Consider the following 13566-nt stretch of genomic DNA (forward strand, 5'->3'; position numbering starts at 1 on the left):
GATCCTGGATCATCTTCACTATCATTATTCTGAATTCTTTTTCTGGAAGGTTGCCTCTCTCCACTTTATTTAGTTGTTTTTCTGGGGTTTTATCTTGTTCCTTCATCTGGTACATATCCCTCTGCCTTTTCATCTTGTCTGTCTTTCTGTGAATGTCTAAATATTTTTTTTTTCTGTAGGTCCTTGTTGGTTATCTGTTTTAAATATAGCAGTGTGTACATGTCAATCCCAAGCTCCCAATCTACCCCTCCCCCCTCCCTTCCCCCCTGGACTAGTTTTATTTTTTATAGCAGTTTTAGGTTCCCAGCAAAACTGAGTAGAAGGTACAGAGATGATTTTTTTGTACTAAGTCTTTGAAATCTGGTGTGCATTTTACACTTACAGCACACCCCAGTTCCCCTTACATCATTTCAAGTGCTCATTAGCCACATGCAAAGGTGTCTAGTATATTTAACAGAACAAATCTAGTCCCTCATAGAGTGCTGTAATGACTTTGGCTTTTTATGTGAATGAATTGGGAAGCAATAGAAGAGTTTTGAGTGCAACGGTGATATAATATGACTTGAGTTTTCACAGGAGCCCATATATGACTTGGGTTTTTATAGGATCTACTGTTTTGAGAATAGACAGAGAAGAGAATGTCTTCTCATGTGCTCCAGGTAGACTTTGGACAAGCTCCCAGCAAAGAACTAAACTGAGGATAGACAAGTACAAATCCAATAACCGGATATGGTTTGGGGAATTAGTGTAACTGTAGTTCTCTCAATGCCCTATCTTTGCACAGGCTGTGAATAAGATCTCTTTTCATGCTTCAAGACCCAGGTAGACCATTATCTTCTCTGGGACATCTCCTATGCCCGGCCCCAGAAATAACTTATGCTCTACAATATTCCGTCACAGTCCTAGATTTACATGCTTCTTCCCTCTCATGGACTGCGAGATTCTCGAGGCAAGGTACATAATACATTTATATTTGATTCTAGTGCCCAGTTGAGTCACTGGAAGTAAATGAGCCCTCAATAAATATGTGTTAACTTGAAGCAAAAAAAAAAAAAAAATTAGCCTAACAGCCCCTGAATGGAAACGACTCAAATGTCCACCAACAGAGATATATTATATATTTATACAATTTAGTACTATATAGTGAGGAAGATAACTACACACAACCCGGATGGTGATTGTAAACATTATATTGAGTAAAAGACAATGTATATGAGTCCATATACGTAACATTCATACAGGCAAAGTAATCAAAGTTGACTGGTTACTATACACTTGGAGGTAGTGACTGCAAGGGTCAAGAGCGGGCCTCTGAGCTTCTGATAACATTCTATTCCTTTTCTGGCTATTTGGTGTATCCATTTTTTAAAACTATATTGAGCTATATAGTTATATGTACGCTTTCCTATATGTATATTATACTTCAATTAAAAACTTACATACCAGAGATATATAGTTCCCAAAAGACAACAAAACAAAAAAATGTAAATTATTTTAAGCGCAGCTCGTTTTGCTCAGCTGTGTTATGATTCAATCTGTAAGAATAAATTTATGGCTAATTGAGTAACATACAGTATACGTGTTTTTATAATTAAAAACTTCCACTAGTACAACATATGTTAAGTATTTTAAATCAGTTTCCCTCTTTCCTCCAAAAGGATTATGAGTCATAATTTGGAAAACATTTTAACATGCAGTAATTTAGTGTTTTCATTTAATTCTCTTGTTTTTACTTTTACCTTACAATTTTCCATAAAGATGTATATATTTTATTTATTTATTTATTTATTTTTGGCTGAGTTGGGTCTTCGTTGCTGCACGCGGGCTTTCTCTAGTTGCGGCGAGCAGGGGCTACTCTTCGTTGTGGTGCATGGGCTTCTCATTGCGGTGGCTTCTCTTGTTGCAGAGCACGGGCTCTAGGGCACACTTCAGTAGTTGTGGCACACGGGCTCAGTTGTGGCACATGGGCTTAGTTGCTCCGCTGCATGTGGGATCTTGCTGGACCAGGGATCGAACCCGTGTCCCCTGCATTGGCAGGCAGATTCTCAACCACTGTGCCACCAGGGAAGCCCCATAAAGATGTATTTTATTTAAACATTTTAAAACATGCAACTTCATTTTAGATACTTACTCTAGTGAAGTTGTTCTCAACCAGAGGCAGTTTTGCCCCCAAGGTGATATTTGACTATGCCTCAAGACATTTTTGGTTGTCAAAACTGGGGGGATGCCACCGGCATACAGTGGGGAAAGGCCAAGGATACTGCTAAACTTCCTGCAGTGCCCAGAACAGCCCATTCACAACTAAGGATTATTTAATCCTAAATGTCAGTAGTGCTGAGGTTGAGAAACACTGCTCTAGTTTAATAACATAATGTTGGAATTTTAAAATTAGAATTTTTTTCTTGACCAATTTTAATCTTCTCGCCTTTTAGAGATTTTTGAGGCATTGAAATTGCTCTGTGAATAAATTTTCTTTAAAAATATTATATTGTTAACATCTTTAAAATGGCTTATTTTATTGAAAGTGCAATTTTTTAAAGTTTTCCTAAATAAAAAAAGAAAGTTTGAGAAGTATGTTGTTGATACAATTTTATTCTTCTTTCTCCAGGCTAGAAGAACAAAAGGATATCTTGTCAGAATTTCAAAGAGATTTAAATGAATTTGTTTTATGGTTGGAAGAAGCAGATAACATTACTAGTATTCCACTTGAACCTGAAGATGAGCAGCAACTAAAAGAAAAACTTGAGGAAGTCAAGGTAATTTTATTTTCTAAATTCTCCCAGGGCCTACTTATATTAAGAGTTTATGAATCTAGGGGGAGTTTCCATGAGGCCCAGTTGTTAGGACTCTGCGCTTTCACTACCGTGGCCCAGGTTCAAGCCCTGGTTAGGGAATTAAGATGCCACAAGCCACGTGGCGGGGTGAAAAAAAAAAGAGTATATGAATCTATTTTTTAATGTATTTAATCATTGATTTCCTGTCCATTAGGATATTGATAGTTCCTTAGTAGTTTTTCTCACAACTTTATTTTGTCTTAGCCCAGTGAGTATGTATTTTTTAAAAAGTGTGTATGGGATATATATGTGTGTGTGCTTGTGTGTGTAAAATACATGGTGATACTTTTTAAACTAATTTAAAATTAATTTTAGACTTAATGGAGAATTCCACAGCTCCACATAATTTCAAAAACTGAGGAGAATCTTTATAGAAATGAATGTCATTTCTTAGGGAAGATCTTAATTGTCAAATCAGTCTCACTACTTCAGCCTTTAATGAAAGGCATTCGATTTGCCTGAAGCAATGTTTTGCTTTGGTTTGTTTTGTCTGTGGTGTTGGGGAGGTGATGTTGGCTCACTTTCTGTACTGGTTGAATGGACTTCCAGTTTATTCAAGTGGTTTTTCATGCCTACCTACTGTGCTGTCTGCTTAATACTGATTACCTCTCCTGGCTGACTGAGATGCTTTGATTGTGCAGATGGATGAACTTTCATGGTTTTAGTTTTAGGAAAGAAACTCTTTTGGATCTGTTTTACTTTAATTCTTGAAGGGAAGGTAAAAGGGAAAGGGAAATGAACGTTTAATCATCCCCTATTTTATACTAAGTATTAGATGTATTTACATGTGCTATTTTATTTAATCTTATCAAACTTTGAAAATGGTTGTTATTATCCTCATTTTACAAGGTCACACAATCAAAGGGAAATGGAACTGCTTCTTTATCATTGATTCGGTTGGTCTGCACATGCAAATTAGACTCCATGTCAACTACTTATTTCTGTGAAATAAGAAATGTGTACCTGAACGGAGGATAAAGTATGAAAAGAAAAAGATTGCTTAGTTCAATAAACAAATATTGAGCACCTACTATATGTCAGATAATGCACTAGGTATTTGAGAGTCAAAAAATAAAAAGTTTTTGATCCATAGTTCATTTGAAGACGGTTATGCCATGGAAAAATAAACTCAGTCTGTTCTTGAAAATTCATCTTTCCTAAATGTATTGAGTGTTATATATAGCAATCTAATTGATAACTCATTTAAGAGACATGTTTAGTGGTGTTCACTTATTAAGAAATATGCATTGATTTCCTTTTTTCCTTAGACAGTCTAGATAGCACTGTCCAATAGAACTTTCTGTCATGATGGATATGTTGTACATTATCAGTTTTAGTAGCCACTAGCTGTATGTGCTTTTTGAGGACTTGAAAGGTAGCTGCTTTGACTGAGGAATTGAGTTTTTAATTTTAATGACTGTTAATTAATTTAAATTTAAATAGCCTCATGTGACAAGCGGTACTGTACTGAACAGTGCAGCTATAGATGACACAAATAAATAAAAGACAGTTAATAAAACTATGGTAGTTTTGTAGGTCGTGGGAAAGGGCACTTTTAATGTGATGTTAAATGAATAAGAGAAATTCAGGGATGTGGAGGTGTCAAAATTAAGGGTTCTTAACAGAAACAGACTCATAGATACAGAGAATAAACTGGTGGTTGCCAGAGGGGGTGGGTGGGGACAGATGAAACAGGTGAATGGTAATTAAGAGGTAAAAACCTCCAGTTATATAATAAATAAGTCACAGGGATGTAATGTATACACAAGGAATATAGTCAATAATATCATAACAACTTTGTATGGTGACAGATGGATGATAACTGGACTTTTTGTGGTGATTATGTTATAAAGTATAAAAATATTGAATTACGATGTTGTACACTTGGAACTAATATAATACTGTATGTTAATTATAACTCTATTCTTAAAAAATGATAAGGAGTGGTCAGCCTTGAGTTGATAATTGGTTTGAGTTGATAACTGACCTTGAGTTGATAATTGTTGAAGTTGGATAGTGGGTAAATTGGAATCTGTTTGTGTACATGTTTTAATTTCTCAATTATCAAGAATTTAAAATAATTTAAAAAATAAAAATAAAAGAACAAACCCTCAAAAAAAAAAATTAAGGGTTCTTGAATGAACCCGGCCAAGTTTGAATCACAGCTCTGTTGCTTGCTTCTTTTGTGTCCTTGGACCTGTTATTTAACCTCTCTGTCTCAGTTTCATTCTAAGTAAGATGAAGATAATAGGATATACCTCAGAATTATTATATAAAAGTTAACTGAGGTAACATATGTGAAGAGCTTAGCACAGTGCCTGGTACCTGGTACGTTCTCAAAGTTAGTTATCTCTTAATATGATAATGCAATTTCTTACTCAGTGGTATGTTATAGTATGGAGACCTAATACCTGAGAGGATGATTAAATTTGTCCAGATTGTTCTATTTCTGAGAGGTGTGTTTTTACACTCTTGACACTGTTTGGGGTATTGTTTTAGAGCTCATCATACTACATAACATTTTTCTCTTGAAAAAAAATCTCTGAGGGATAAGATATTCTGATCCTTTCTAGGATGGGCTGATTTACTTGGGAGTGGGTGTTTTAGTCCACCAAGCTCTGTGCTCTGTAGAAAACTTGGTATTTGAGGAACCAGTGGGCCTCCAGTCTTGCTTCATTTTGATAGACTAATCAATAGAGGCAAAGACAAAGTAGTTGGCATTGTGCTGTAATTCATTTTAAACGTTGTTGCATTTGTCTGTTTCAGTTACTGGCAGAAGAGTTGCCCCTGCGCCAGGGAATTCTAAAACAATTAAATGAAACTGGAGGAACAGTGCTTGTAAGTGCTCCCATAAGCCAAGAAGAGCAAGATAAACTTGAAAATAAGCTCAAGCAGACAAATCTTCAGTGGATAAAGGTTAGACATTAACCATCTCTCCTGTCACATGTGTTAAATGTTGCAAGCGTTTGTTGTTTTTCATGGTGCTTAATTGGTGGGGGTGGGGGAGAGGGGCTGGTTTTCTCGATTGTTATTTGTGTTATATATTTTTTTAAACTTGACCATTTGATTTAGCTGTATGATTTGTTGTGGATGGAAGGAATGGTGATGGTGAGCGACGATACGTTAATGACCAAATGCCAAGATATACACCACTATTACTTTATATGAACTATTCTAAAGAATTAGACTGGAAAATGGATGAAGTGATTAATTTAGTGTTCAGGTATATACTGACAATATTAAAGCAAGATGGAGGTGGTCTAGCTCAACAAGTGTCGTAAATCAAAATTACTTATCCTTACCTATAATATAGACTTAATCAGTGATTGATGCATGATAAACTTCTCCAAAAGATGTTTTATTTATTTATTACTATTTATTTACTTATTTACTTACTTGTGAGTCTTCATCTTTCTAACTTGGATACTTTTTAAATCTAATATTTTTAAATGCTTATCAAAGTAATGCATAATTATTCTTTAAAACCAAGTAGTGCATATGAATTTATAATGAAAAGCAACATCAGTTGATCCATCACTATTTATCGAAAGGCAGTCTTCTTCCCACTGTACTGCTGTGGCAACTTTATCATAAATCAAGTGAACATATATGTATGAATCTGTTCTGGATTCTCTATTCACTTCCATTTGATTATCACTGTCCTTCAACTAGTACCACACTGGCTTTATAACAATCATCTTTCAACAGCTTTATTGAGATATAATTTATATACCATACAATTCACCCATTTTAAAGTGTACAAATCAATGGTTTTGGTATATTTACTTTTTAAATTGTGGTAAAATATATATAACATAAAATCTGTCATTTTAACCATTTTAAGTGTATAATTCACTGTCATTTATTATATCCACAATGTGAAACCATTACCATTGTCTATTGCTAAAACATTTTTATTACCCCAAACAGAAATTCTGTAACCATTAAGTAATAACTCCCCATATCCCTACCCCCGACACCCCCAAAAAGTAACCTCTAATCTACTTTCTGTCTCTATGAGTGTGCCTATTCTAGATATTTCATATAAGTGGACTCACACTTTCTTTGTCCCTTTGTGTCTAGATTATTTTACTTGGCGTAAGGTTTTAAAGTTACACCCATGTTGTAGCAGGTATCAGAACTTCATTCCTTTTTATGATTGAACAAGATTATACTGTGTATGTGTGTATATATTCAACATATATACACATACGTATGTGTATATATACGTGCATGTATACATACAGCGTATATATGTGTATATATATACCTGTATACATATAATATATACATACATACATGTATATGTGTGTGTGTATATATATATATATATATACACACATACACACAAACCCAACATACTTGTTTTATTAAAAAAATTGGGGATCTGGTAATGTAAATCCTCCAACCTTATTCTTCTTAGTCCAGAGTGTTTTTTGCTATTTTTGGTTCTTTGGTTTACCAAATAAATTTTAGAACCAACTTGTCATTTTTTATGAAAACCTGCCAGGATATTGATTTGAATTGTGTTGAATTTATAGATCAATTAACATTTTTACAATATTGAGTAATCTAATCCACGAAAATGTTACATCCCTTCATTTATTTAGGTCTTCTTGAATGCCTTTTTAGAAATATTTTGCAGTTTTCTATCCAGAGGGCCTGCACATGTTTTATTAGATTTAATCCCAGATATTTGATATTTTGATCCTTTTATAAATGGGATTCATTTCAAATTTTATTTTCTTTTTGTTGCTGGTATATAAAAATAGATTTTTTTTTTTACATTAAGCACATATCCAGTGTCCTCGCCAAATTCACTTACTAATATTAATGGTTTGTAAAACATTTTGGATTATTTTAATGTACACAATCATGTCATCAAATAGAGGAAGTTTCTCTCTTTTCAATCCTTATGATTTTAATTGTTTTTGCATAAACTTGGACCCCTAAAACAGTGTTTAATAGAAGTGGTGATAATGGGTAGCCTTGGTTCATTCACTGTTTCAGGTGGAAAGCTTTCAGTAATTGATCATTAAATACAATGTTTCTTGTAGGACATTTTATATATCCTCTTAATCAGATTAAGGAATTTTTCCTTGTTGCATTTCTCAAGTTTTTATTATGAATATGTATTGAACATATTCATATACTTTCTCTGCATTTATTAAAATGATTCTGTGATTTTTCTCCTCTGAATGTGATAAACTACATCCATTGTTTTTGGAATGTGAAACTACTCTGGGATTCCAGAAATAAATTCTATTGCTCATGATGTCTTGTACTTTTTATAGATTGCTAGATTCAGTTTTCTAATATGCTGTTTATGATTTTTATCTTTATTCATGGCAGGAAACGGTCTGTAATTTTTTTTGAATCCTTCTCGAGTGTTAATAGCATTGTTAGACTAGTCTTATAAAACAAGTTGAGAGGTGCTCTCTTTCTTTGTTCTGAAATAAATTGGTGAAGACTGGTATCATTTCTTCCTGAGATGTTTGGAAGAATTCAGTTGTAAAGTCATCAGTGCATGGGGTATTACGTTTTGTTTTGTTTTATTGTTATTGTTGGGGTTTTTTGGTGAGAAAGTTTTTGAAAATTGATCCATTTTTTAAATAGATACAGGGATGGTTAGATTTTTATTTCTTTGTGTGTCAGCTTTTTTAAGTTGTGTCTTTCAAGGAATTTGTCCATTTCCATGCTATTTTCCCTTTTGGGGCTGTAGCCTTTGTTCATACAGCTAGTGATCCTTTATATATTTATATTTAAGAATAAGAAAATAGAAAGACTGCAAGCTCTAAGTACCTGGATGGGTCTTGTTAACTGGGATATTTTACTCTATGTGCTAAGGTAGAGAGCTGAGTCTCTTGTTGAAAGAGAATTTCAAAGTCTATAATGCAGTGGGCTTTATTCTGAGGTATTCATACCAACTGCTGAGATTCCTTCCAAGTTCAGTTTCTTTAGGTAAGAACTACACTTATTGTTTTGGTTTATGCTTATTTTTGCCTGTAGGTAAGTGCTAAGGGAAGACCATTCATTGTGTGGTAGTTTTGATATTGACACAAATTTTCATCTACAAACTTTCAATACCCAAATTTTACATGCTTCTTATTCCCAAATACCATGACATCTTTAATCCAAATGCTCTCCAGGTTTTGCCAAGTTCAGATCCCCCTGTAACTAAGGCTTCTTCTCTCTTACTTTATATGTCCTCATATGTACTTTCTCCATATGTGCTTTTGACCTTCCAAGGATGTTTTGAAACCTCTCATCCACTTTTGACTACAGTCCTACTACCTTATTGAGCATATTTAATACCTGTTAACTTTGTTCTATTCAAAATATAAAGCAAATTGTAATCCTTTAAACCAGGAGCAAAATCCATGCCAAGAAAATATTGTAGATCTATAATTTTCATGTAATATAAAATGGCTTCTTTCAAAAATGGCACAGTTGCCTCTAAAGAATTGCTTGTTATACATCAATACTCAACTAAATTGAGAGGTGTGAACAAGTTATACTGAGAGAAGTTCCCGTATGTAGATGATTTGAAAGTAAAATAATAGAGACTTAATTTTGAATTGTGTCAGGATATTCATTGTATTTTTAAATTGATGATGCTGAAGTTCTTGTAACGGATCTTTTACATGACTGATAAAATATTTATGAACTGAGTACCAATTATATGGCATTAAATTCAAAATGTGTGTTTTGATCTCTATAATTCAAGCAACTAGGTATTTGGGAAAAAATCTTTTATTTTTATCTATCAATGCTATTTAAATTTTTTTAGTTAATTTTTTTCCTACTGAAAAATGTAAAGTTTCTTCCTTTAATAATTTCAAAATAGCCACGTAAACATATAGACACTTGCATCTGGAGGGAATGTATTTTCCTAGTAATTAAATTTTGTAGCCACATAACGATACAAATAAAATCATTCCTCATAGGAAGAGAACAAGGAGGAAAGATGCCCCAAAATATTCCACAATATCTCAGTACATCTTGATATTACAAAAAGGAACACAAAAATTATAATTGTAGGAAATGTGAGAGAACTATAAAAAACATACAATAGCAGCTTTGTGAATAGTGAAACGTGAGTCAAGCTTTTATCTTTTCTGCAACAGAATAAAAAGTCAATTTTTTATGATAGAAAATTAAAACTAAGACTATGAGTACCATCTTGTGTAGACTTGCATTACTATATCACTCATAATATCTGTCTTATCCCAAAATTATAATTTTCATACTATATCTTTGCCACCAAATGTCTTAGAAGTTGGAATGTTATTCACTAGCCATATTAAAAATTATTTGTCCCTTCTCAATCCCTATGCCACCCTGTCCCTCTTGGTTTAAATTTAAGAATAGAAAATGAATGATTAGTGCCAGATTTATGTCATTACACAAGTCAACAGTTTAAAAAGAATGAGATGGTCAAGATGATCAAGAGACAGTCTTGACCATCATTAAACCTCAGATTCTCAGTCATTAGTGGAGAGAAGAAATAATGGAGACTCCTTCCCTGTATTCTACAGAACACTCCTTCATCTAAAGGCTAGAGTGAGTGTTATAATTGTAACTAGTAGGTCATGGTTGCTGGGGTACAAACATGCCAATTCCTTAACAGTTAGTATCTTTAAAACTGTCCTACTATCACAGTATCTGGTGGCAGGTGCCTTTCTCCACAGCTAACTCTAATATGTTGTACCCTGTATATTTAGCCAACTTACCAATTACTTTGGCACGTTTATGTTTTATTACTGAGGAGAGAAAACAGCGATGGGAGGTAATATAGCTGTTCCTTTAAGGGAGTGGTGGACTCTATAATGGGTTTGTTGCACAACTGTGTTAACTTGCCGTGGCCTGGGTAGCATCTCTTTATAGCAGAGATGGAAAATGTTGCTTTGAAGCTGAATATAGGTCTTGGTTTAAATTGTGGCTTCCTCCAGATAAGCATCATGAAGTGATATCCTCATTTTTGCTTAATACATATTTTGAGCTTTACAGTCCAACAATAATATCCTTAAGATCTACAAAATGGGAATGTTATTAAAGCTAGCCTCTGTGTTTTTCTCTAAGTGTCTCACACATGATCTTCATACACATGTCTGATTCTGTGTTGATTTCAATATTTATCACTCATCATATTTCTTTGTATGTTCTCTGAACTTTGTGTGTGTGTATGCGTGTGTGTAAGGAGTTCTCCCTCCCTTCCAACCTCTCCCCATCACTATTACCCTCTTCCTTTTTTCTCTGTTTTGTATGTCTTTGCCTATGAATTGATATCTTTCTATTGTCTACCATGAATCTACTTTCCTAAATTCATATATGTCAGGTTTTTTTTCTGCCTGGGTAGTGTATGCAACACATTCTCTCCTACTCTCACTTTCTTTGACTCTACCTTTTAATCCTTCTTTCATCTTCTCCTGTCCTTGTCACTTTGTGTCCCCTTTCTTCATTGTTCTTTTGGTGCGATATGTGTAGGTATTTTTTCAACTACCCATTATTTAGAACCAAAATATGTTTTATCAGCCTTAATTTTTGAATCATCTTATAAGCTTCCTAACTTAGTTGAAAAGGTGGAAAGATGGAACATTTATTTTGTAGACTCATAGGATTATTCAGATGGAAGGAGCCTAACGAAACCCAGTTACTTTCACATCTTCTAGATTAGAACACTGAGCCTAGAAAGGTTATGTGACTTATTTGAGAACACATTATTTAAATGTAAAGGTTATTCCAAATTAAATGTTTTTTTTAACTTTTCAGTGAAGCTCAAGTGGTTCTTCTGTGGATAATATGGTAGAAAGAAAGAAAAAACATGGTTTCCCATGTCATTCCATTGCTCATTTGAGGGAAAAAATTGAGATTTCTTTTCATTTAAAGAAACCATATGAGTGTTTTTGCTTTGCTTTTTACCCTTTTTGGAAAACTGGATGCTATGTTGTCAACTTATTTTCCAGAACCTTCTTTACTGGGGACCATTTGTAATTGTGGAATACAGGAACACATGTTTATGTTTCGGGATTAGTTATATGTCTACTATTTTTGATGTTAAATAACTTAACAGGTAGTATATATTATACATTCCTAATATATATTTATTAGTCACAATAAATAAATTTCGTTTTATTGAATACATTTAAAATTTTGCCTCATATTTTGCCATTTATTTGTAAATAGTAAATTACTATTTTAATTTGTTAAGGCCTAGGCATTATTAAATAGTGCATACAAAGACTTAAAATATTTTACGAACACAAATTTTGCTGGAAGGCAAATTTCAGTTAAGTGCACCTTAACAAAAAAATATCCACTTTACCTAGACATAAATAAGGTTTAAAAATTAATATATGTAGCAAACTTTAATATAGGAATAACTTTTGTAATATTGATAATAGTACAAGGATTGTTTTCAAACCAGATCACAAAATAAATATTATGAAAGTAAAAATACATATGGTGAAACTCATAGGCCAGACGATCTACAATATACAAATGACTGTATCTAAATTTCCAGAAATCTGGTTCATTTTGTATTAACCCCTAATCATGTTACTTCTTAGTATCCATCCAAGCAGTAAACATTTTAAATTTGTTATTTTTATTTGTGTCAGGTAAATAAATGTTTGGTCTTTTTCCAGGTATGTTTGTCATGTAATGCCAGCTGTTATTTGCCATTGCTGTAAATCTGGAGACTAAAAAAGAGAAAGTTAAATCAAGCTAAAGCTTGGTATTTCCATTCCTTGCTCAAAAATGGACATTTGCTCCGATGGATTATTTTCCTAGCAAAGACCATGATTAATACATTGTTCTAGTAGTGACCATTCAATCCTGCCCTTAATGTGTGAACTACTTTTGTTAACTACAGAAAAGAATCTTTGCAAGAAATACAAAAAACTGGTATTTACCTATTTGCTATTAAGACACATAGCCTGATAATTCTTGAAAGTGCATCATCTTGGAAGTTTCTTTTATATAGTTAATAATTACATTGTAACATTTATTCATTCATTTAAATCATTCATTCAACAGACATCTAATGAGTGACCACTGTATGGCACATGCTCTCCTAAGGATATCATAATCAGTTCCCTCCCTTGCCTTATTTAACGGACATTCAGAATTACATAGGGCTTGGCATTTTAACTACTCATATCTCTAATTTGTAGTTGCTAAATAGTTTGAAGCTGAGAGTTGAGTGGCAGAGTCATAATTAAAAGTTTATAACATAAGCATCTTTGACTTTGCTTCCTATAATTTCACACTAAGATAGGGGTCCTTACTAGGTTTTGTGTCATGAGTCATGGTTTTGCCTGTTGTCCCATTATAATTTTCAATAGCTCCCTCTTTCACTCTCATGCGTGAGCTCCCACTTTGGAAGACTGAAAAAATATATAAGGTTTACCCCAGTTATGAGAACAAACATCAAGCTCTTAAAGGTGGGCCTGGCCCAGTACTTAATAAGTATTATTATCATCACTGCTAATGTTCTCTTGACACTTCTGTAAGTTGAGATGTTTGGCCTGTCCAAGAAACCTGTTTGCCATTACTACCAAATTAATCACAATAAGTTTATAATAATATGTGGTTTTTAACTTTCCAAATGATTGAAGTTTCAGACAATGCCAAGAATATGGATCAGACATTTTACAAACAAAAAGTAAACGGGAGTTGTGAGGAGGCAGTTTATCATGGTGATTAATAGTGAGGTTTATGGATTATAGAT

The 13566-nt window shown here is 33.5% G+C and overlaps 1 protein-coding gene across 2 annotated transcripts in view; it reads left to right on the forward strand.

Annotated features, from left to right (window-relative positions):
* DMD (dystrophin) overlaps nucleotides 1-13566 on the forward strand; it is a 2087389-nt gene that overhangs the window by 1281959 nt on the left and 791864 nt on the right. For both annotated transcript variants that reach the window (XM_081221405.1, XM_081221404.1), the window contains exons 46-47: nucleotides 2609-2756; nucleotides 5601-5750. In XM_081221405.1, the coding sequence (XP_081077531.1) occupies nucleotides 2609-2756; nucleotides 5601-5750 (298 nt within the window). The remainder of the gene's footprint in view (nucleotides 1-2608; nucleotides 2757-5600; nucleotides 5751-13566) is intronic.

This window comes from Mesoplodon bidens (assembly GCF_964165515.1).
Source record: "Mesoplodon bidens genome assembly, chromosome: X".
NCBI classification, from domain to species: Eukaryota; Metazoa; Chordata; class Mammalia; order Artiodactyla; family Ziphiidae; genus Mesoplodon; species Mesoplodon bidens.